Source organism: Sturnus vulgaris, chromosome 7, assembly GCF_052056855.1.
Source record: "Sturnus vulgaris isolate bStuVul1 chromosome 7, bStuVul1.hap1, whole genome shotgun sequence".
NCBI lineage: Eukaryota > Metazoa > Chordata > Aves > Passeriformes > Sturnidae > Sturnus > Sturnus vulgaris.
The window spans coordinates 39934034-39959474 of NC_142249.1; the positions used below are offsets into that span (position 1 = coordinate 39934034).

General features: G+C 41.7%; 1 protein-coding gene across 2 annotated transcripts in view; it reads left to right on the forward strand.

Moving 5' to 3' along the window:
- The first annotated feature begins 1566 nt into the window (after positions 1 to 1566).
- KIF5C (kinesin family member 5C) overlaps positions 1567 to 25441 on the forward strand; it is a 67185-nt gene continuing 43310 nt past the window's right edge. For both annotated transcript variants that reach the window (XM_088168408.1, XM_014891652.2), the window contains exons 1-3: positions 1567 to 1749; positions 23606 to 23696; positions 24683 to 24756. In XM_088168408.1, coding sequence (XP_088024534.1) covers positions 1624 to 1749; positions 23606 to 23696; positions 24683 to 24756 — 291 coding nt within the window. In that variant the 5' untranslated portion in view covers positions 1567 to 1623. The remainder of the gene's footprint in view (positions 1750 to 23605; positions 23697 to 24682; positions 24757 to 25441) is intronic.

Genomic DNA, 25441 nt, shown 5'->3' on the forward strand with positions numbered 1-25441 from the left:
GGCTGCTTCACCTAATCTGGTAATAAGTAGCAAAAAAATAGCAGCAGCTGGGTGACAATTCAGTATTGTCTGCACTCCAGACAATGTCACATTGTTTGTGACAACACTGCTGGGAAAAGATGGCTCTGTGCATTCTTCCTGATGGCAGATTATACCTGCTCTAATAGAAAAATCGAGTTTTGCTTATCTCACTCCAAAATGAGCTCTCCATAATGGAGGAAAATAAGGATTAATTCATCCAAAGTCTTCTCTTTTATGACTAAGCCCCTACTTGTCATGACTAACAAATTCGCTATTCAGGGTAAAAGCTTGAAACGTAAGAGAAAGAAAAGGGATAATTGGTAATGCAGGGGAATAAATCCCATTATGTAATAATGATTTATCACATGCTGCACGTTGCTAACTCTCCCCCGTGGAATTGCTTTCAAGAAGGGTGTGAGAGGCTTTGTTCCAGGCTGCTCCTCACATCCACCCCAGGTAACGACTGCAAGAGAGGGAGATTTCCATCGAAGTGCTGTAAAATTGTCCACCCTCACCTTCATTGTACAGCAGAGAGTAATCGAATAAAACTCTGGTGGAAACCAGCACCAGGGGTTGCTGGAGCCTGGGCCATGGCTGCAACTTGCCAGAAGACATCGTGGATGTTTGGATTGTTCTTGAAGCGGGAGATTCTTGTAGGGAGAAACTGATGGAGGAGGAGGAGGAGGAGACTTCCCGTGGCATTTCAGACTTGTTTCAAATCATGTGAATGCAGGGAAACAAATGAGACAGGACGGGGATTGCAGGGGATCTTAGCAGTAAGGAAGGAGCATTTTTAGGGAAGGAGGACAAGGACAGCACCCCCGGTGAGGAGGAGCAGGCTCCGGACTCTGCTTTTCCCAGATGCTGATTCACCGGCGGCATCGTGACAAAACTTCTTGTAAATTGAGCAAGGTCAAAGCGTCGCCCAGGGGCACCATTGCTGCTGCTTTTCCTCCCAGGAACGAGCCACCGAGTGACATTGCAGGAAAAAATATCCTTTAACCTGGTTCTAGGTCCAGTTGTGTCAGAGACAAAGGGACAAAGACGCCAAGGGGAGATGATGCCAAGGGGAGATTTGAGAGGGAACAAATCCAGAGGGTCACCACGAGCTGATATGGAAACAAGAGCATCTTCCCTATGGAATGCTGGGGGAGAAGGCTGTGAGGAGAGCCCATAGCAGGCTTCCAGCATCTGGGAAAAGCTGGGGAGGGACTCGGGGATTTTTAGTTTAGCTAGATGGAAGAAATCCTTCCCTGAGAGGGTGAGGAGGACCTGGCTGCCCAGAGCCGCTGTGCCTGCCCCCCTGGATGTCTGGAAATGTTCCAGGCCGGGCTGGACGGGCTCTTGGACGAGCTGGGACGGCGGAAGGAGCGGGACCGGCAGCACCGGGAGGATGCTCGGGGTCCCTCCCAGCGCATCCCTCGCTGATGCTGCGGGGGGAGGCCCCGCGGTGGCCGCGCAGCCGCGCCCGAGCGGGGCCGGTGCGGGGCGTGTCCGCGGGCTCTGAGCGGCTGCGAGGGCTCCGTGCCCCGCCCGCCCGCGGCCCCAGCCCCGCCGCCGCTGCCGCACCTGCCCCGCGCAGCCCCGGGCCCGCCCGCCGCCATGGCGGACCCCGCCGAGTGCAGCATCAAGGTGATGTGCCGCTTCCGGCCCCTCAACGAGGCCGAGATCCTGCGAGGGGACAAATTCATCCCCAAATTCAAGGGCGACGAGACCGTGGTCATCGGGGTGAGTCTGCCGCATCCGCGCGGGTGGGGCGAGCATCCTTCGGCGCGGGGCGAGCATCCTTCCTCGCTGCCCCCTCGAACCATCCCCGCTGTCCCCTCGAACCCTCCTCTCTGTCCCCTACCCCTTCCCGCTGTCCCCCGACCCTTTCCCGCTGTCCCCCCGAGCCCTCCCCGCCGTCCCCGCCATCCCCTCCATTGTTCCCGCAGCCGCGGAGCAGGATGGAGGCGGCGGCGCTGCCCGAGCCCCCCCGGCGGGGCTGTCCCCAAGCCGCCGGGCGAGCGGCCCGGGGGTCCCCGGGGGTGCCGGGGGTCTGGGGGGACCCGGGGGGCGCGGGGGAGCCGCGGGTTCGGGCGCTGATGTCATGCCGGGGACTGGGCATGCTCGACTGGGGCGGCCGCCCGCGCCTCCGCCGCGCCCCTGCGGCAGCCGCCGGCACCGGAGTTATCCCGGGAGCCGCATCCCGGGATCCGCAGCCATGGATCCACATCCTGGGATCCCCATCCCGAGATCTCCATCCCCGGGAGCCGCATCCCGGGATTCCCATGCCCGGATCCCCATCCTGGGATCTCCATCCCCGCATCCCCATCCCGAGATCCCCATCTCCGGATCCGCATCCCGGGATCTCCATCCCGGCATCCCTTACCCGGGTCCACATTTCGGGATCCCCATCCCCGGGAGCCGCATCCCGGGATCCCCATTCCCAGATTTCCATTCCCGGCTCCGCATTCTGGGATCCCCATCCCCAGGATCCCCATCCCGAGATCCCCATCCCCCGATCCCCATCCCCGCATCCATATACCGGCATCCCCATCTCAGGATTCCCATCCCAGGATCCCCATCCCCAGATCTCCATCCCCGCGTCCCCATCCCGGGATCCCTCCCCATCCCGGGGTCTCCATCTCCAGATCCCCATCCCCGCATCCACATATCGACATCCCCATCCCAGGATCCCCATCCCCTGGTCCTCATCCCGGGATCCCTCCCCATCCCCAGATCTCCATCCCGGGATCCTCATCCCCGGATCCCCATCCTCGAATCCCTCTCCATCCCCAGATCTTTATCCCAGGATCCCCATCCCCGGGTCCCCATCCCGGAGTCCTTCCCCGTCCCCAGATCTCCATCCTCAGATCCCCATCTCGGGATCTCCATCCCCAGATCCCCATCCCAGGATCCTCATCCCCTCATCCCCATCCCCCGATCCCCATCCCCTCATCCCCATCCCGGCATTTCCATCCCCGGCAGCCCCGCAGAGCGGCTGCGGCCCCGCTCTGGGCAGCGCTGCGGGATGTGACCCAAGTTGGGGATTTATTTTTTTCCGCGTTTAAAAGGAACGAAATGAACCCAAACCGCAGCCGCTGGGGCCCGGCTGCTCCCGGGGTTTAATGGGAACAAAGGGTCGGGATGTGGCTCCTTCCCAGCCCGGCATCTTCCCGGTCCCTCTCCCGGGGCTGCTTTGGGACGGGGGTTCAGGGGCAGATTTTTGGGTTCATGTCCAGCCAGCCTGGCCTGCGGTGCTTTATTTCATGTCCTGGTCATCTGCGACATCTATTTCATATTCTGGTCATCAATAACGTGTTCTGTGCTGCACGGTGCTGAAGAGGCTCTAAAATGAATTATCAGCACAACTCCTTGCACTGTTTGTTAAAATTCTCACCAAAACCTCGAGGTCATCAGAAACTTTGCCGGTGAAAGTTGCAGAACAGCTGCAAGGAAAAAAAAAAAGGGGTGAATTATGAGCATGAACAGCTTGATGTCGTTGTATTTTTTAATATGAAATACCCCGTGTCCTGCCAAATTAATTGTCTTTCTGTGAAGGTTAAAGCTGTAGCACCCCCAGCAGCCTGTTAACAATAGAAAAATCAAATTGGTTATCAATCCTGCCCAGCAGCTGAGGGCTGGACTTGGCCAGCAAATACTGGGAGGGAAAATGTATCTGTGCCACTGGATAAAGAACCAAATGTCAGCAAGTTCCCCTCCCCCCTAAATAAATAAACAAACCCTCAGACATATTAAAAACAGATTAAAATGCATCTCCTGTAAATCCTTTACAGTGCCGTGTTTGGAAGAGAATTGCGGTTTAGAATTCTCTTTTTCCCGCTCATAATGTGGCTTTGTCTATAAAGTATCTGTTGTCTGGGAGAGCAGCAACTGTGATGCTTTGGAAAAGGTTTTTGTGTCTTTCGGGCAGGAGATAATTCCTTTCTTGAGGGTTAAAAAAAAAAAAAAAAAAAAGGAAAAAAACAAACCCTAGCAACTGGTAATTTCCTACCATGGAAATGAAAAACAAACAAGGAGAGTGGATGTATTTATTTGTATTGATATTTATTTTACGTGGATATTCAGGTTGGGGGGGTTATTTGCTATCTTGAAAAATCTTAGAAGCTCCGAAGCTTAGAGTTTACCTTTCCCTTCCTAAGGCAAAAATTGTAATTATTTGGGATTTTAATCAGCCCAGCCAATGCAATGTGTCCTCAAATCCAGCTTCTGTTTCCCAAGGAGGAGCCATCAGCTGGAGTTCTGTGGGAAGAGCTGGAGTTTGCTCGAGTGGAAGTGAACACAAAAAAAAAAATCTTCCCTTGTTCTTTGTCCTCTTTATTTGCAGCCCTGAGCTCTGCTGTAACTCGATCCCCAATGGATCCCACTGCAGCAGGAGTGGGAAGTGCTGCTGGCTTTTTTGGTTTTTTTTTTTGGTTATTTTTTGTTATTTTATTGGTTTGGAGTGGCTGCTTTGCTCCAACAAATAACACCTGGCAGGGGCAAGGAATCCTGATCTGTGGAAAGGCACCACCAGAGCAGAGTTCCTTCTAGGAAAAGCAGGATTTCAGTCTTCAAAAGCTCTTAGGAGCAAAAATAGACCTGGACCAACCACTTTTTTTTAATGTTTTTTTTTTTGTTTTACTATAGCATTTGAAAACACTGCAATGCAGCTTTTAGTTTTGATCCGTGGTTTGGAAAGAGTTCTGTTAACATTTTAAAAACCAAATTCCCCTCAGAGGAATTATATCATTATGTAAGAAAAAAAAAAATATATATATATAACTGATTTAAGGGAAACATTTATTTATTTTTTTTTCTGACTAGTTAGTCTGAATAAATTTATTTCCTCCCAATAAACACAGGGAGAAAGCTTTCTTCCTGAATTTCCCACTGTCATCTCCTGTTACACTTCCCTGGGGCCTTGGGCAAAAAAAAAAAAAAAACAAACCAACAACAAACAGATCATGACTTGGTATTTCTGGGAAGGAGCAGCAAAGAATCAAAGTTTAACCACTTAGGCTTGAGTTTGCTTAGGCTGGGCTGGGGCTGTGGGGTCCGAGCTGCTGCAGGGGCAGCCCCGGGGCCGTGTCCTGGCTCCTTTCCAGCCGGATCAACCCCTGCCAGTTGGGATTTCACCCCGGATTTTGGGCTTTGTGTTTATTTGGTGTCCATCTCCAATTTCCCTTCTCTTAAAGAGGATAAAAACCTCGGTGTTTCTGTTCTGCCGTGGAGTTTAAAACACAAAAAGCCTTCGAGGTGAGTCTGCCGTGGAAGCAGGGCAGGAAAAGGGGAGAAATCCAGGGATTCGTGCTCGGCTGCCCAGGAGCCTCAGGCTGCAGCTTCATTTTATCTCTCTGCTCCTCCGCAGCCTCAAGGTGACTCTGATGGATTGTGGAGGCTGACACACCTAAAAATGGGGTTTTTTTGGAGCTCTTTGGAGAGGGAGGCAGCTCCTGGAGCGTGGCTGTGTCCCGTTCCTCCAGGTGCTTTTATCCCTGAGCGCCTGGGAAGGAAGGATGCAGGGAGCTGGGATAATCCCAGCTTTAGCTTTGTGCTTGAGGTTTATCCTTCCAGCCAGGGCTGGTGGAACATATTTCAGGATTTAGTTGTGGAGGGTGGCGGTGTTTTCATGTTTTCACCTCGTTTTTAGCTCAGGTGTGGAGCAGCCACTTCCTTTGAGCCGGGCTGATCCAGGGGGGGCTGTTCAGGCAAAATTCTCCTGTTAGGAAGCAGAACATCCCAAAGGCAAAGCTCGTGTTGTTCCCAGGAAGGGATAAAAGGCTCTTCATTGTGGCTGTCAGCTGCTTTTGGTGCTGAGGGAGGGATTTGTAAAGCCCAGCTTAGCAGGATCTGCTGAGCTCTGCAGTGTCCGGCTCAGGCTGAGCCTCCCCCTTCTCCTCTCCGCCCATCCCGGGGGGCTCCAACCCCCGGGAAAAATCCGGGAGACCTCCAGGATCAGGGGGAGCATCCCCCAGGACTGGGCTTTACTCGCACCGGGGGAATTCTGTTGTCTCAGGCGCGGAATATTGCACATAAATAACGAATGTGCCTCAAAGCAAACACAACCCTCCCCTGCCGTGGTCACTGCTGCTCTGCGGTGTCACATTCCAGGAGAGGCACTCGGGAATTCCAGTGCAGGGCTGGCAGCTGGATCATCCCTGTGGGTCCCTTCCAGCTTGGAATATTCTGTGAGAGAAAGGAAAATAAAAATTCCTGGCTGATTGCTGGCTGAGCAGGGTCATGGTCCTGGTTTTTAATTTATTTTTTTATTTTTTTTTTTAATTTATTTTTTTTAATGCTTTCTGCTATAAGTACTTTTTGGAATGTCTCATGGAGAGATTCTCACTTATTTTCATCCCTGAAATATTTGGATATGCTTTATCTTTTATTCCATATGTACCAGTGAAATCAGCAGAGTTCGAGCACGTCCTAAAATCCCTCCTGTTCAGAAATCCCTGAGTGCTGCTAAACACCTGTCACTCTGTGGGTAAAACACCTCAAAAAAAATTTCAAAAAATCCTGGGGATAATAGATAAATGGCTAGTTAAAAAAATATATAAAAATGAAAAATTTTCCCTATTTTTAAAAATTTTTGTGTGCAGCTTTCACCAAAAGCCAAGGGTCCATCTCTACCCCTAAAGACACAACCCCGGTGGCTGTGGAGGATTTGTTCCTATAAACAACTTGTGCAAAAATCTCTTTTTTTGGGGTGGGAGCTGTGGTGCTGTAGGGGCTGGCAGTGGATTGGAGGCGCTGCCCTCCCTCCTCCCGGGAGCCGCTCCTTTGCTCCCAACATTTTGGTTTTTCCTCTTCGAGCACTGAGCAGGTTGGGCTTGAAAACTCCAGAGAAAGATTTTGGGGACACAAATCCCCGGCTGAGCTCGGGGTTCCTGGGGGAATGGGTGATTTCAGAGAGAGAGGAAATGTTTTTGTGGCAGCATTTTGGTTTCAGAAGGGTCCCCACCACCCTCCCTGCACACGCCAGGATTGGATTTTCCTGCAGCCTGGAATAACTCTGGATCTCGCTGTGCTCTGCTCATCCCCTGTGGCTCTGCTGCTTTCAGGTCACACTATTTCCAGAGCTCGGGACTGACAGGTCTGGCTCTGCCTTTTTCTTTTTCTTTTTTTTTTTTTTTTTTTTTTTTGAGATGGTTTTGCTCCATTATTTTTTTTTTCTTTTTGGGAAGAACAGAAGCCTGTGGATCACATCCCCGTTTGTTGTTTGGGGAAGAGCAAACACGGGATGATCCCTCTGGCTCCGCATCACTTTTTTATTCCCTGCACAAGAAACAATTTCATTTTCCTGAAGAGCTGGTGTGGCTGTTCAGGGAGCTGCTCCCAAGTTTGATATTTAAATAATTCCTGTGCTCCACGTTTATTTTCAGCAGTTTGTGTGGAAGATTACAATCAGGGGCCGAGGAGGGGTTTGGTTCTGTTTTTCCAGCGTGCTGGTGAAGAAGGGAACTGTTCTGGGGCTGATTATCAAGAAATAAATTTATTTCTTGTACAGGGAGGCTCCCATGTAGAGCTGAATCAAAAGTACAACGTTGCTCTGCCGTAACGTGGGTGGAAAAAAATCAATGTTGAAAAAGATTTCTCCAAATATTTCCCACTGTGCCTTTGTGTAACCCCAGACCCAGAGGTACCGGGGATGAGGGGCAGCCACTTCAGCTCCTGGGATTCTGTTGGAACTGACCCCGTTGTTGTGAGCCAGAGAAAATTCCCAATAAATTCCAAACCAGCGTGGATTGGGGGGGGTTTGTTTGATTGTGCCCGGGGCTCCTGAGCTCTTTTCCCTCTGGAATGTTTATTCCCGGCAGGGCTCAGCTCACCCAGCCCGGCTCAATGGGGGTTTTATGGGTGAGGTCGCTCCTGTGTTCGCTTTTCTGTTCTCTGGAAGAGCTCAGGTGTGGAAATAATTCCTATTTCTGGATGGTGCTGCCGGAAAGGTGATTTAATCAGAAAGAAAAAACCACATTTCCTCACCGAGGAAATTTCCCTTTTGTGTTTGCTCAGGGCAGCCTTTTTTTCTCTTTTCCCCAATCCCCTTGGGGCACCCTTCTCTGAACCACCCTGCCAAAAATACAAATTCTTACTTCAGCCTTCAAAACCTAAAACACAGCTGATGGATTTCAACAAACTGAACTGTCACACCACAGGAAAATGGAGTTTCCAGGCACCTTGTCATGTCTTTTCCCTTCTGGTAACTCCTGCTGGATCCTTTTTATTTTTTTTTTAATTTATTTTTTTAATTTATTTTTTATTTTTTGGTTTTTTTGGAGCCAGAAGGTTTAAACATCATTCCTGGGTAGATCCTTTTCCTTCCCCTGGGATGCACCAGCCAAACACGGGGGCTTGGATTTGTTTTGGCAAGAGTTTGTTGAGCCTGGTGCAGTGAGATTTGGGGGCATTTATTTATTTGGGGTGATTTATTTGGGGTTATTTATTTGGGGTTATTTATTTATTTGGGGTGATTTATTTTTTGGGGTGATTTATTTTTTGGGGTGATTTATTTATTTGGTGTCATTTATTTGGGGTGATTTATTTGGGGTGATTTATTTGGGGTGATTTATTCGGGGTTATTATTTGGGGTTATTTATTTATTCGGGGTGATTTATTTGGGGTTATTATTTGTGTGCCCCACTGGAGAGGATTTTTCCCCAGGGGAAGCTCCTGTGTGTGCTCACAGCTCCCCGAGCTGGCTCAGAGTTTCAAACTGTGCCAGGAGAATAAAAACTGCTCAGCAAAGAGAAAATTAAAGATGTTTTTAAAAAAAAAAATAAAAATTGTAAGGATGCAGTGGCACTTGCTTTTCTCTGTAGGAGTTTCTGTGAGGCTTGGGAGGAAAGATGATTTCATTTTGCTTTTTCTTCATTTTTTTTTTTTTTAACACTCCTGGTATTATCCTCGTGTCCTTTTTGTCATGAAAATGTCTCGCTTGGGGTTTGTTTTCTGCCCAAATTCCCGCTTCTGTGCTGCCCAAGGTGTCTCCAACCTCTGCCATCAATTCCTAAAAAACCCCACACGATCCCACCCCCGTTCCCAGGGCTCGGCCCTGCCTGGGGAGTTTCTGCTTCAATCCGATACAAAAGTTCATTTTTATTCGGAATTTGGTGTGAATTTTTCCTCTGAAGATCCCTCCCAGGCAGGGGAGGATTTGTTTGTGGTTTGTTGCGTTTTTCTGAACATCCACACGGATGGGTTTGGGTCAGTTTTTGCTGGGTTTTTTTTTTTTGAGCTTGACATGTTTGATTTTAAAGTCACCCACAGTTACCTCCCCAATACTTTTTATTTTCTCTTTTTGCTTGGTTTGGTGTTGCTGCAACCTTTTAAAAGTCGGGTTTGGAGGCAGAAAAGTTGCCCAGTAATGGTTTGACACTTTGGAATTGGCAATGTTTGTTATTCCAGCTCCCCTGGAAGGTTCACGTGGGATAATGGTGCTCGTCTGTGAGCTGGGAAAATCCCTTAATTCGCTTTTGGAGAGTGAAAACATTGAATACTTAAATAATCCTGGCAAAACAAAGCAAACACAGCAGCAAAAAATTGTCCAAAATGGGATCCTGGACAGGCTTAAAGGAGTGGGATTGCTGATGGGCTCCTGGTTTTGTTCATCCATTCCTATATATTTATATTTATTCTGTGTATTCTATGTAGATATATTCTATATTCCAAATTCTATATTCCAAATTCTGTATTCCATATTCTATATTCCATATTCTGTATTCTATATTCATTCTATATTCTATATTCTATAGCCTATATTCCAAATTCTATATTCCTATAAATTATATATATTTTTCTATATATTCCTATATATTCCTATATTTTTATATATTCCTGTATATTTATATATATTCTGTATGTTCTATATAGATATATTCTATATCCCAAATTCTATATTCCTCTATCTATAAAATATATATTTATATTTTTATTGATATTATTCCTATATATTCATATATATTTATATACATTCCTATATTTTTATACATTCCTATATATTTATATATATTCTGTGTATTATATATAGATATATTCTATATTCCAAATTCTATATTCCTATATTTTTTATATATAAAATATATATTTATATTTTTGTTGATATTATTCCTATATATTCCTATATATTCCTATATTTTTATATATTCCTATATATTTATATATATTCTGTATATTCTATATAGATACATTCTATATTCTATATTCTATATTCTATATTCTATATTCTATATTCCATATTCCATATTCCAAATTCTATATTCCATATTCTATATTCCATATTCCATATTCCATATTCCATATTCCATATTCCATATTCCATATTCCATGTAGATAGTGATGAAATCTATTCCATATATATTCTATACGTCCTGTATCTTTGTTTTTTGGCTTTTTATGGGAAATGCTCGTGGTTGCCATCGTATTCCCATTCAAGTCTCGCTGATTGGTCCCAGCTTCACAAAATGTTTCTTTTCCCACCGTGAGCCGGAGCGACACCAGGAACGTGGGATTTTTATTCCCCCCGTGAGGAATGAGTATCCAGAGACAAAACCTGAAATATTTAATAGGAGTCTTTGCTAGAAGCGATTCATTTTTTTTTTTTTTTCAGTGCCTCTCTCTCTGACTGCCGAGAGAATTCTTTTTTTTTTTTTTTTTTTCCCTGGTGACGATGAAGGGCAGGAGATGCTCCTGGCTCAGGGAATGGAGCGAACCTTGAAAATCCGGGCTGGTTTTGAGGCTGCTGCAGAACATTTCTCCTCCACCAGGAGGATTTGACACCAAAAACCACATTTTGTTACATCTTCAACAACCCCAAAGCCTCCGACACCTTTCGTGCAGTGCAAAACATTCCCGAATTTGGGAGATGTCGTTGCTATGGCAGCGTTTTCCAGTCACAAAAACGTCTTTTGGCAGCTCCTGAGCTGGAAACCCTCCGGTTCTGAGGGGTGAAAGTTGAATTTCAGAGCCGCCCTGATCATCCTGAATTATTCCCTCGCTCAGAGCAGGAGAATTGGAGAATTCCCTGAATTGGGGTGATTGGTTTAGGGGTCATTTTTAGCCGGGCTGATGCCACAATTTGGATTTTTCTGCAGCTGGAATCTCTTTGCAGCCCCTCCTGCACCGCAGGGAGGGGAAATCTCACCTTGTCCACCCGTGAGGATCTGTGCCAAAAATCCTCGAAGGAAATCTGGATTTTTGTTAATTCACCTCCCAGCCACCTCCATCCTACACTTCTCTCTTTTTTCCCCTAATCCCCTTTTATTTTACATTTCTATCTCCCCTCTCCCCTTTTTTTCAATTTGCATTTTGCTTGGTTTTCTCCTCTCAGGACCTCTCCTTATGTTTTATTTTTCTATTTTCTTCCCACTTTCTGGGTCACCCATCAATATCCAGTGTAAAATTCCTGTCACTTGGCTTATTATTTCTCACTTCATGGCATCTTTCACGATTTAGCTTCAAAGCAAAACGCTCCAGTGCTGCAAACAAATCTTAAAAGCAGAATTAATCTCACTACACGGGAGCACGTGGAGAAAACATTTTCCCGGAGAAAAATGTTTGCTTGTGTTGGTGATGGAGGATTTTTTTTTTTTTTTTTCTCTTTGTGGCTTGCTTTGTGTGCAGCCCAGATTTTCTGAGCTTTATGGGATAAGCTCAGCCATAAACTTAAAAAAAAAAAAAAAAAAAAAAAAAAATTTAAAAAATCGTATTTTTGTGCCTTGTGTGATTGCTGGAGCCGTGCGGGAGGAAGGTGGGGATGCTGGGGGAAAATGAGGTGGTTTGGAGGCAGAATGGATCAGAATCACCAAATTTAGGATATTTATGCTTTCCTGAGAATGAGCCATCCTCTGTTACGTTTTCTGCTGAATCCTCGGGCAGTTTCACCAAAAGCAGGGCCTGGTAAATGCAGGAGCAATCTCCTGCTCATCCTTTTTCCTCAGCAAAACTGGGATTTGGGGTCGGGGATGGGGTTTGGGGTCGGGGATGGGATTTGGGTTTGGGGTCAGGGATGGGATTTGGGGTCAGGGATGGGATTTGGGGTTTGGGGTTTGGGGTTTTGGATGGGGTTTGGGGTCGGGGATGGGATTTGGGTTTGGGGTTTGGGGTCGGGGATGGGGTTTGGGGTTTTGGATGGGGTTTGGGGTGCAAAGTTTGTGTGGAACTGGGAAAGCTGGGTTTGAATTCTCAGGGAGCCCAAGCAGCAGCTCCTGTTTGTGGGGAGGGAATGCTCCTCGCTTTTCTCTGATTTGTTGGGGGTTTGGAGGTTGAAATTCCAGATATTTCTGATTTCTGGGGCGGTGGGAGCTGCCTGTGCACACCTCAGGCTGGTTTTGAGAAAATCAGTCACTGTTTGGGGTGGGAATTCAGAATAAATGATCCTGTGCTGGAGAGAGGCACCTGCAGTGCCTGGGACCTGCAGCCCATTGCTCTGTGCTGGGCTTTTTTTTTTTTTTTTTTTTTTTTTTTTTTTTTTTTGTTTTGTTTTGTTTTGTTGGTTTTTTTTTTTTTTTCTTAAAATGGTGCCAAATGCTGAGGTTGAAATCCTGCAGAATGGCTTGGGAATTTCCCAGGAAGAGCAAGTGCTTAGGTTAATAACAATAACAATAAAAATAATAATATCTATCTATTATTAATACTATATAATATTATTTAATTTAATAATATTATAATTGATTTATTGATTTATTTAATTTATTTAGTATTAATTTATTATTTATTTAATTACTAAATTCTAATTTCATATTAATATCAAATCATTAAATCACCCTCTTAGCGATCATTTTCACCCAGTTAATGATTATTTGTACCCCCTTTACCCCCTGCTAGTGGCCAGCCCCGATGTCTTGCAGGTTTCTGCTGTTCAAAAATCAGAATATCAGGCCTGGGATCCATAAGGGCCGGCAGGTGCTGTGTTCACAGGGTTGTCATTTTACACCTGGTGGCGTTTTCCTCCTCTTGCTGGTGTCAGGAAGCAGCAGCAGAGTTTCCCCCATGGCTGCAGGGATTGAGCAGCACCAACAAAAAAAAAAATGGCACAAGGAACTGATGGAGTGATAATAGAATTCCAGCCTGGTTTGGGATAATCCAGCACAAATTGGGGCTGCTCTGCTCATCCCACAGATGTGCTCTCTGCAAGCCCCAATGCATTTCTTGCTGCAGGGACACAGCACCAAGGGTCATGAGCCAGAAAATCTATTTTTTGCTCATAAAAAAACCCCCCAAAAAATCGCCAAAGAAAGGCCCAGCAGTGCAGCCCAAAAAGGGAACTCTGCAGCTCTTTGTCCCCATGGAGAGCACGGGAGGGTGTTGTGCCGTGTGTGTTTTGCCAGCTCAGAAATGTGATTTTTATTCACATGACTGGCAGAGTTTGGGCTGCAGTGACACACCCAGCTGTGCCTCAGGCTGGGACAAGCTGGAGGAGCTGCTCCTCCTACCCAATTCAGGGCCACTTGTAATTCCCCTCGAATTTTAATTTCGATTTAAACAAATCTGAGTCTCTCGCTGACTGACTTCATTGATCAGTGATGCAAAAACTCAAATATTCCTTTTTCCTCCCGGTGCAGCAACGGGAGGAAGCAGCAATTCTGCTTTGTGATGATTTTGTAAGGGATTTTTGGTCTCTAATTTTTTAATTACCTGATACAATTTTATTTACTGGGAGAGGTTTGCTGAGCATCACCAAACCAAGCCCTGCAGAGATCATGGCCCTGCCCCCCAAAAATAAACAGATTTTCCAAACAGCACTGAGGGGGGGGTCTCTGTTCAGCAATTTCCTATTTAAGCTTTCCTAGACCTTGATACATCAGGGAAAGAATCTTTACTTTCAAAAATATTATTAAAATTCGTAATTTTTCTATCATTGTTTCCCAAGTTGCTTGAGGAAGATTGGATGGTTGGTGCCAAAAATTTTGAGTAAAATTCACTCTTTTTTTTTTTTTTTTTTCTTTCTTTTATTCTCTGTGTGGGGTGGGAATGAGCAGATTCCTCTTTCCACAGGGCTGGAATTTGGTGTCTTTGGGTTATGGATGAGAGGAGCTGGAGCTGAGGCTCCAAACACTGGGGCTGTGCCTGGCTCTGTGTCCTCTGTCCCCAAATCACCCCCCTGAACCTGGGGGGAGGGAAGGAGGAGAAGAAATTGGGCGAACAGGAAAGAACTGGAAGGTGAAAGAAACCAGAAATGTTAGAGGGGGAAGGAAATTTGGGATTTTACCGTGGGGATCAAACACTGCGTGAAACATCGATGTTCCTGTGCAAGAAAATCCTGCAAGAGCTGATCTTCTTCGGTGTTCCAATTAAAAATGGGGTTTGAGCAGGTATTTCGGGTTTGAGCAGGTATTTCAGGTGTGACACTCGGTTTTAGGAGGTATTTTGGGTGTGACACTGGGTTTTAGGAGGTATTTTGGGGTGTGGCACAGGGTTTAAGCAGGTATTTGGGGTGTGGTGTGGGTGTTGAGCTCATCTTTTGGGCGTGGCATGTGATTTGAGCAGGTATTTTGGGTATTATGTGAGGTTTTGACCAGATATTTAGGGTGTGATGTGTGGTTTGAGCAGATATTTTGGTTTTGAGCTGATATTTTGGGTGTGGCACAGGGTTTTAGGAGATATTTGGGGTGTGACACTCGGTTTGAGCAGGTATTTGGGGTGTGTTGTGGGTTTAGAGCAGATATTTTAGGTGTGGCACAGGGTTTGAGCAGGTGTTTTGGGTTTGAGCAGGTATTTTGGGTGTGGCACTGGGTTTTAGGAGGTATTTTGGGTGTGACACTGGGTTTTAGAGGGTTTTTCAGGTGTGGCACAGGGTTTGAGCAGGTGTTTTGGGTTTGAGCAGGTATTTTGGGGTGTGACACTGGGTTTTAGGAGGTATTTGAGGTGTCACACAGGGTTTAAGCAGTTATTTGGGGTGTGGTGTGGGTTTTGAGCTGATATTTTGGGTGTGGCACAGGGTTTTAGGAGGTATTTTGGGTGTGACACTCGGTTTTAGGAGGTATTTTGGGGTGTGGCACAGGTTTGAGCAGGTTTTTGGGGTGTGGCATTGGGTTTGAGCAGGTATTTCAGGTGTGACACTGTTTTATGAGGTATTTGGGGTGTGGTATGAGGTTTGAGCAGGTATTTGGGGTGTGGCATGGATTTTGAGCAGGTATTTCAGGTGTGACACTCGGTTTTAGGAGGTATTTGGGGTGTGGCATTGGGTTTGAGCAGGTATTTCAGGTGTGTTGTGGGTTTAGAGCTGAAATTTTGGGTGTGGCACGGGGTTTGAGCAGGTATTTGGGGCGTGACATGGATTTTAAGCAGGAATTTTGGCCGTGGCACAGGGTTTGAGCAGGTGTTTTGGGTTTGAGCAGGTATTTTGGGTGTGACACTGGGTTTTAGGAGGTATTTCAGGTGTGGCACAGGGTTTGGGCAGGTGTTTTGGGTGCTCCAAGAGGCTTCAGCAGATATTTTGGGTTCTCTCAGGTATTTTGGGTGTGCCAAGGGGTTTTAGCAGATGTTTTGGGTTCTCTCAGGTATTTTGGGTGTGGCACGGCCCTGGCAGTGCCCAGGTGCCCCAGAGTAGTGAGAGGTGGCACAGGGGGCACAGACCCGGCCCTGCAGGCTGATCCCTCCTCTCCATCCCTGCCGGCAGAATTTTGGAACCCACAAATCTGAGAATTTTGAGATTTCTGGCACTGATCCCCCCAAAAAACATTGCTTTTGACCCGAGGCCTTGGAGAAGTTTCCAAATTTGAGTGATGGAGTTAAAATCGGGGGTGTGGAGTGAAATAGAAGTGTGTGATCTCACATGGTGAAGGGTTTGGAATTTGGGGTTTTTATAATACAGTAATGGGTATGGGATAAGATGGAGGATTTTGGGTGTCTCTTTCCTCTTTCTTCCTCCTTCTTCTCCATGGTTTCAGGCAGTAATTATTGATTGGATAGGAAATCCCACACTGCAGTCACAGAGGTTTGGTTATTGGGTCAAAAGTATCAATAATACAGCTGTTAATTATCTTTAAAATACTTTATAACCAGCTGGATTTCCCTCAATTTTGCTCACTTTTAGCTGGTGGCTGGAAGCGTTGCAGAACTCTTTGTGTTTTAGATAAAATTTAATAAACAACCAAGCCCAAACACGAGATAATTCATCTCCTTCGTGTTTTTAACCCTAACTCTGAGTAAAGACAAAATAAAATAGACAAGCCACTAATTAAGTGGTGCAATTACCCCATTTACACAGACAAAAATCATCCCCAGCCCTGTGCTGCCCTTCCAGCCTTTTGGAGTGTCCCTTTTCCATGGAAATGCTGCAGGGAAGTGCAGAATTCTGGGTGCTGCTGTTGTTCTTTTGCGATTCTGTGTTTTCCATTCCTGAGGTTTTTAAGCAGGTTGGAGGCTGTCACAGAGCAGGGAGAACATTCCTGTTCCAGCCCAGCAGTTTTGAAATCGCATCCCTAAACTTCCAGCTAATCCCTAAAATCCCAACTTCCCTGCTGGCTCCTCGGTTTGGAGGTGAGGGAGCGAGCTGGAGTTAAATTCCCGTGAAATTGTGAATTTTGGCTGTTGTCTCTGGCGGATCGGGAGCGCACCATTGGTTATTCCGATTATTTTGGTTATCCCGGAGCAGAGGGGACAGCTCAGCAAATGTTTTCTCTGCAGGGAGGAGCAAGGATCCCCCTGTGCCACCCCGGCGGGTTCTGGATTGTTCCCTGATCCCTCAATCCTGGTTTTTGGAGCTCCAGGGGTCAGCAGTGACCTCTCCTGCCCCGGGCTCAGGATCCCGTTCCAAATCCCCCGTGGCCCCACAGGTGACAGGTGACAGGTTTAACAAAGGCGAGATTCTGGGCACAGCTGGGATGCGGCTTTGGAGCTCCTCGGGGCTTTCCCCAAATCCACTTGGTTTGGGACTTTCCACCTCTTCTGATTTTCTTTTTATTTTCTTTTTTTTTTTTTTTTTTTTTTTTTTAAATTTTTTTTTGGGATATCCTAAACCCTGCTCCACCCATGACTTGTCCCCTTATCCTTCTTGCATGGCTTTTATTTTCTGGCTGGGAAATTTTGGTTTTGTGAGAAGGAAACCATAAATAACAACAACAACAACAACAAAACCCACTCGGTGGTTTAAGATCAGTTTCGAAGCTTGGAATTTTTACAAAACAGACAATAATGGAATTTAGGTTGGAAAAAAAAAAAAAAAAAACCTTTAAGAAGATTGAATCCAGCTTTTCCCCAAGTGCCACATCCACATTTTAAATTTTAAATCCCTCCAGGGACGAGGATTTCCTGATGGCTTGGTCACCCTTTGTGGGAAGAAACTTTTCCTCTTATCCCCAATTCTCTTTTCCTTTTTCTCTTCCTCAATTACTCTGAAATCACCTTGGGGTCTCAGGCCTGAAGAATTATGAAGAATTATTTCTTTCTCTTTTCTTCCACAAAGAACATTTTTCCGTCTTTTCTGTCAAAACTGTTCATTCGTGCTCTGTTATAATCAAATTAAATTCCCAAATTCTCCCCTCCCGTTGTTATAAGGGACCAGGCCAACTGAAATGCTGCAGAAAACTGGAGAAAATTTGGATTATTTTGGGTCTGGCAAGTGTAAATCAATAATAATGAAGGAGCTGCTGCTCTCTGAGCGTTGCTGTGTCAGAATTATGCAAAAATGTTGCTCAAGAGGATTTTTTTTTTTAATAGCTGCCTTTTTTTTTTTTTTTGGAGATTTTTATCCTTCCAATTAATTTCTGGAAAAGTCTTTTTTCCACGTCGTGCATCAAGGTGGGAGAACAGCTTGAAAATAATCCTCGAGGTTTGATTTCCTGAGTTTGCAGATTCAAAAAATAAAATAAAATGATGCTTTCTGAGGGGGAGGAGTTAAAAGTTCTTTGTGCTGAAAGTGGATCACTGGCCACGAGCCAAACTCCATCAGCTCCACGGAAATATTCAGAAAAGAAATCAAAAATTGAGCCCCCTCTGCAAAGGCAATGCTGGCTTTGACTCCTGTTGCTCTGCAGGGTTCCATTTATTTCCCAAATGAGTTTTAGGAATATTTCCATGATTTAAGGATTTTATATTTTATTTTATATTTTATTTTATATTTTATTTTATATTTTATTTTATATTTTATTTTATATTTTATTTTATATTTTATTTTATATTTTATTTTATATTTTATTTTATATTTTATTTTATATTTTATTTTATATTTTATTTTATATTTTATTTTAGTGGGGGGTTTTTTGTTTGTTGTTTTTTTGTTTTTTTTTTTTTAATTTTTCAAATTTTTTTTTTTTGACACTTTGGTTTGACTCCGTAACATATTCAGGATATTCTGAATAAATCTCCTCATTCTTTTTTTCTGAATTTTCCCCCACTGATTTGCTGCTGTCCCAATGTTTTTCCAGGGCAGGCTGACATAGGAGAGGGATTTGGATGCCAGCAGCATTTCCTGAGTCACTCCAGCTGAATTTTGCCATTTTTTTGGGACACATTTTAATTTTCCTCCATTTATTTTCGACCACGATTTTTCAATTCTCAGCAGAGATCAATGATTCCAGGAGAATGGAACAAATCCAGTTTATTTCTTGGGTTTTACCAACAAAAAAATCCATCAATGACCTCGGGGCTGCGGCGTCCCTGTGGCTGTGGGGAGGAGAATTGCTTCCATCCCAAAAATCCTCTGGAATTCCGGGCGGAATTTGCAGAGTCAGCGAATTGATGCCGTTGGGAATGGAGGAAACGTTGAGGAAAGGCGAGCTCTGCATTTCCTGGGGAGGGAATTCTTGAATTCTTGAGTTCTTGAGTTCTTGAGTTCTTGAGTTCTTGAGTTCTTGAGTTCTTGAGTTCTTGAATTCTTGAGTTCTTGAATTCTTGAATTCTTGAATTCTTGAATTCTTGAATTCTTGAATTCTTGAATTCTTGAATTCTTGAATTCTTGAATTCTTGAATTCTTGAATTCTTGAATTCTTGAATTCTTGAATTCTTGAATTCTTGAATTCTTGAATTCTTGAATTCTTGAATTCTTGAATTCTTGAATTCTTGAATTCTTGAATTCTTGAATTCTTGAATTCTTGAATTCTTGAATTCTTGAATTCTTGAATTCTTGAATTCTTGAATTCTTGAATTCTTGAATTCTTGAATTCTTGAATTCTTGAATTCTTGAATTCTTGAATTCTTGAATTCTTGAATTCTTGAATTCTTGAATTCTTGAATTCTTGAATTCTTGAATTCTTGAATTCTTGAATTCTTGAATTCTTGAATTCTTGAATTCTTGAATTCTTGAATTCTTGAATTCTTGAATTCTTGAATTCTTGAATTCTTGAATTCTTGAATTCTTGAATTCTTGAATTACTGAATTACTAAATTATTGAGTTATTGAATTCTTGAATTCTTGAATTCTTGAGTTATTGAATTCTTGAATTCTTGAGTTATTGAATTCTTGAATTCTTGAATTATTCATTTATTAAATTCTTGAGTTCTTGCATTATCGAATTACTGAATTCTTGCATTCTTGCATTCTTGAATTATTCATTTATTGAATTCTTGAGTTCTTGAGTTATTGAATTTTCGAATTCTTGAATTATTAAACTATTGAATTTTCGAATTCTTGAATTATTAAACTATTGAATTCTCGAATTCTTGAATTATTAAACTATTGAATTTTCGAATTCTTGAATTATTAAACTATTGAATTTTCGAATTCTTGAATTATTAAACTATTGAATTTTCGAATTCTTGAATTATTAAACTATTGAATTTTCGAATTCTTGAATTATTAAACTATTGAATTCTCGAATTCTTGAATTATTAAACTATTGAATTATCGAATTATCGAATTATTAAACTATTGAATTATCGAATTATCAAATTATTGAATGCTTGAATTCTTGCATTCTTGCATTACTGAGTTATTAAATTATTGAATTATTGAGTTGGCATTTGAGGTGTCACCCCAGTGTGGTGTTGGGCTGTGCTGGAGTGTGTTTGTGTTTGGTTTGAAGCCATGACTGTGGTTGCCAAGAGGGAATCGGGGATTTTTGGGAGCTGTGCTCCGTGTACCCACACAGGAATGTCACTGCTGCTGTCACCCGGGGCTTGGAGCTCGGATTGGGCTTGACAGGAACGAGGGATTGGTGTTCCCAAACAAGCTGTGGGTGGGTAAAACCAGCCCTGAGAGAGAAAATAAACAATGGGAAGGATTCCAGTGATGGGTGAATGGAATAAAAAGAGATTTGCCTTTACAAACAAACTGCAGCTTTGCTGAGAAATGGAATTGGGTATTGAAAGGAGCAATGGGGAAAAGCCATGAATTCCATAGGAATGAAAAATGCCAAGGGAGGGTTGTACATTCGAGGGGAATCTCAGGGATCAGGGTTTGGGAAGTCTGGGCCTCTCCAGTCCCTCAGCAATGGGGAAAGAGAGAGGGAAATTGGGATAAAAAGGGAGGGGAGTCCTCCAAAAATGGGAGAGAGCCCAGGGGAATGGCCCATGGGCTCTGCCTTTATTCCATACAGGAAAAGGACTCCTCTGCCTCCTGTTGGGACACGAACCTCTGCTCTCTGTAAATTCATTTCCTCACAGGGTGACTCCAGTCCCATCCCAAATGTCACTGGGGGGCTCTCCCCACACGGCGCCAGGTGGTTTGTTGGTGCTGATTGAGAAATTATGATTGTTAAAATTATTATTTTAAAAATGATGAATTTAAAATTATTATTTTAAAAATTATGAATTTAAAATTATTATTTTAAAAATGATGGATTTAAAATTTTTTTTTAAATTATTACTGTTAAAATTATTATTTTTAAAATTAGTATTTAAAATTATTTTTAAAATTATTATTGTTAAAATGATGAATTTAAATTTATTTTAAAAATTATTATTGTTAAAATTATTGTTAAAATTATTATTGTTAAAATTTTATTATTGTTAAAATTATTATTTTTAAATTTTTAAAAATTCAATTTAAATTTAATTTTAAAAATAATAATTTTAACAATCATAATTTTAAAAATAATGAGTTTGAAATTATTTTAAAAAGTATTATTGAAATTATTATTTTAAAAATGGTTATCGAAATTATTTTAAAAATTATTATTAAAATTATTATTATTTAAAAAATAATATTAAAATTATTATTTTTAGAATTATTATTAAAATTATTATTATTTTAAAATTCTTATTTAATTTATTATTACTTTAAACATCATTATTTAAATTATTATTTTTAAAATTATTAATTTTAAATTATTTCTTTTTTTTTTTAAATAATTCTTTTAAAAAAGAATTATTTAAAAAATTACGATTATTATCTGAATAAAGTACAAGTTCAGGGTGACATGGCTGGGATGAGCTGCCTGGTTTGGGTCCAGGCTTTTGGTGACATTTTTGTGTGTCCAGCACAGAAATGAAACCAGTGCTGGACTGGGACTGGACTGGGACTGGACTGGGACTGGACTGGGACAGTTCTGGGACATTTCTGGGACATTTCTGGGCCCAGCAGAGCTCAGGACCTGCAAAATTCAGTTTTTCTCTGGCCTTGTGTCACAGCACAGCTTGCACTGGTTTGTAGGAGAGAACAGCAAATCTGCAAATATTTACAGATTTATTCCCTGATATTTTCATGGTTATTCTCCCAATATTTACAGGGTTATTGCCCCAATATTTACAGATTTATTCCCCCAAAATGTGGTTATTTCCCCCAATATTTACAGGGTTATCCCCCCAATGTTTACAGGGTTATTTCCCCAATAATTAAATAACTATTTCCGCAGTATTTACAGGGTTATTGCCCCAATATTTATAGGATTATTTCCCCAAAATTTACATGGCTATTTCCCCCAGTATTTACAGGGTTAATCTCTCGATATTTACAGGGTTATTCTCCCAATATTTACAGGGTTTTTCCTTTGATATTTACAGGATTTTTCTCCTAATATTTACAGATTTATTCCCCTGATATTTACAGGGTTATTCCCCAGTATTTTCATGGCTATAATCCAAATATTTACAGGGTTATTCCCCATTATTTACAGGATTATTCCCTCAATATTTCATGGCTATAATTCCAATATTTACAGGGTTATTCCCCCAATATTTCCATGGCTATAATCCCAATATTTACAGGGTTATTCCCCCAATATTTACAGGATTATTCCTCAATATTTCCATGGCTAGTCCCCCGATATTTACAGGATTATTCCCCAGTATTTTCATGGCTATAATCCCAATATTCACAGGGTTATTCCCCCCAATATTTACAGGATTATTCCCTCGATATTTTCATGGCTATTCCCCATTAATTACAGGGTTATTCCCCAATATTTTCACGGCTATAATCCCAATATTTAAAGGGTTATTCCCCAATATTTTCATGGCTATAATCCCAATATTTACAGGGTTATTCCCCAATATTTTCACGGCTATAATCCCAGTATTTAAAGGGTTATTCCCCATTAATTAGAGGATTATTCCCCCGATATTTTCACGGCTATAATCCCAATATTTAAAGGGTTATTCCCCAATATTTTCACGGCTATAATCCCAATATTTACAGGGTTATTCCCCAATATTTTCACGGCTATAATCCCAATATTTAAAGGGTTATTCCCCATTAATTAGAGGATTATTCCCCCGATATTTTCTCGGCTATTCCCCCTCAATTCCCTGGAGGAGAAGGAAATCTCCACCTCCTGCTGCTGTTCGGCCGTGACCCCAGTGTGAGCACACAGGGAATATTCCCCTTTTATTGCCAGCCATAGGAAATAAATAAAAAAAAAGGGTTTGGAGCACCCAAAATGTCACATCTGTTCAGGCCACAAAATATTCTCCTGTCCAATGCACCGAAATTCCCCTCTCCGGGAAATTCTGCATTTCAGGCTGATGGGAAATGTGATTTTTTTGTATAAATCGGCAGTGATAAAATTCATTGTTGGGGATTATAAAGATCTGACAGGATCTGAGTGTGTTGAACAGGAAGATCTTTGAATGTAGAGCCTGAAGAAAGAATAGAAAGAATAGAAATTAAAGCAAGTTTTGATATAGAAAAAAAAAAAAAAGAATTGCTGAGCCAGTTTTACTGGGTAATTAAAAACCCAAAGGGTAAATCAGCAAGTGAGTTGGAAAGTTTTTATAGCTCCGAGCAAAGGATAAATCCACCTCGAACACAAACACAAAATGTTTGTACCAAGAGAAAAAAAAGATTCCACAGGCAAACGAGAATTCCAATGTTGGAAGTAGAGGAAAGATTTCAGAATTTTCCACCAAAAAAAACCCCAAAACAAAACAAAACAAAAAAAGAAAAACAACTTCAGGCTTAAAGTGTCACACAGTGATTGGAAAACAGGAATGTGAATATGGAAACGTCAGCAGTCAGGGCAGGCTGCAGGTTAAAGGAATGGTATTTTAAAAACGCTCTGCAATGAAAAATATATAATAAAAAAAAAAACCAAAAACCAAAAAAAAAAAAAAAAACCAAAGTAGAGCTGGTTTGAGTGGGTGAAATGTATATATATATGTATATATGTGTGTATATATATAGATATATATATGTATGTATATATGTATATATATATTTTTTTTAATTATTATTTTTTTTTTAAATATATTTTTTCTCACGGAATTTCTGCTGTGTTTGCAGCAAGGGAAGCCCTACGTGTTTGACAGGGTTTTACCTCCCAACACGACCCAGGAACAAGTTTATAACGCCTGTGCCAAGCAGATTGTCAAAGGTAAAGTTTGGGGTTTTTATTCTTCCAAAGAGGGGAAATTCGGGGCTTTCTGCGCCCTCGGGATGTTTGAACATGGAAAAGGAACGGTTGGGTGGCTGAAGGAAAGTTTAGAATAAAGGATTTTTATTTTTTTTTTTTTTTTAAGGGTTTGTCTGTGTGCAGGAAAAAGAAATAAAGAGCTAAAGGAATTGCAGGATCTGTATTCTCTCCTCGTTCCACACAAAATCTTGGGTTTTTTGGGATATTAGGGGGGGAACAGGATTGTTCTTGAATTTAATTTAATTTTTTATTTTAATATAAAAATTTATTATATTTTATTTGATTATTTGTGTTATTTTATTTTATTACTTTATTTTTAATTTTTTTAAAAAATATTTTATTTTAGTTTATTCTGTTTTATTCTGTTTTATTCTTTTTTTCTTTTTCTTTTTCTTTTTTTTTTTTTTTGGGTGGCAGCAGCTCTGCTGATCATAAAAATTTCCTATTTTTTATAAATATTTCCTATAATTCTTTCCTATATTATAAATATTTCCTATGTCCTATTTCCTAGAAATATTTCCCATTTCCTAGAAACATTTCCTATTTCCTATAAACATTTCCTATATTTTTATAAACATTTCCTATATTTTTAATAAATATTTCCTATTTTTTATAAACATTTCCTATTTCCTACAAATACTTCCTATAAATATTTCTTATTTTTAATAAATATTTCCTATTTTTTAGAAACATTTCCTATTTCCTACAAATATTTCCTATATTTCCCATTTTTTACAAATATTTCCTATTTTTTATAAACATTTCCTATTTTTTAATAAACATTTCCTATTTTTTAATAAACATTTCCTCTTTCCTATCACTTCTCCTCCTGTAAAAACTCTTTTCCATCACTGCAGATGTTTTAGGAATTCTGATAATTGAGTTGCAGATTTCCTGGAAGGGTTTTAATGGAATTTTTTGGGAATTTTTTTTCCCTCTCGTTGCAGATGTTCTGGAAGGTTACAACGGCACAATCTTCGCCTATGGACAAACATCGTCGGGAAAAACTCACACCATGGAGGTGAAATCCCTGGGGAATAATTGGAATTCCACAAAAATTCAAATTCCACGGGAATTGAAATTCCACAGAAATTGAAATTCCAAGGAAATTGAAATTCTGTGGAAATTGAAATTCCAGGAAAATAATTGAAATTCCGTGGAAATTGAAATTTCAAAGGAATTGAAATTCCACGGGAATTGACATTCCATGAAAATTGAAATTCCACAGAAATTGAAATTCCAAGGAAATTGAAATTCTGTAAAAATTGAAATTCCAGGAAAATAATTGAAATTCAATGGAATAATTGAAATTCCAGGGAAATTGAAATTCCGTGAAAATTGAATTCCATGGAAATAATTGAAATTCCGTGGAAATTGAAATGCCGTGGAAACTGAAATTCCACGAAAATGGAAATGCCACAAAAATTAAAAATCCACGGGAATTGAAATTCAATGGAATAATTGAAATTCCAGGGAAATTGAAATTCCGTGAAAATTGAATTCCATGGAAATAATTGAAATTCCTTGAAAATTGAAAATCAGTGAAAGTTGAAATTCCACGGAAATTGAAATTCCGTGGAAATTGAAATTGCATGAAAATTGAAATTCAGTGCAAACTGAATTCCATGGAAATTGAAATTCCAGGGAAATTGAAATTCCACGGGAATTGACATTCCACGAAAATTGAAATTCCGTGGAAATTGAAA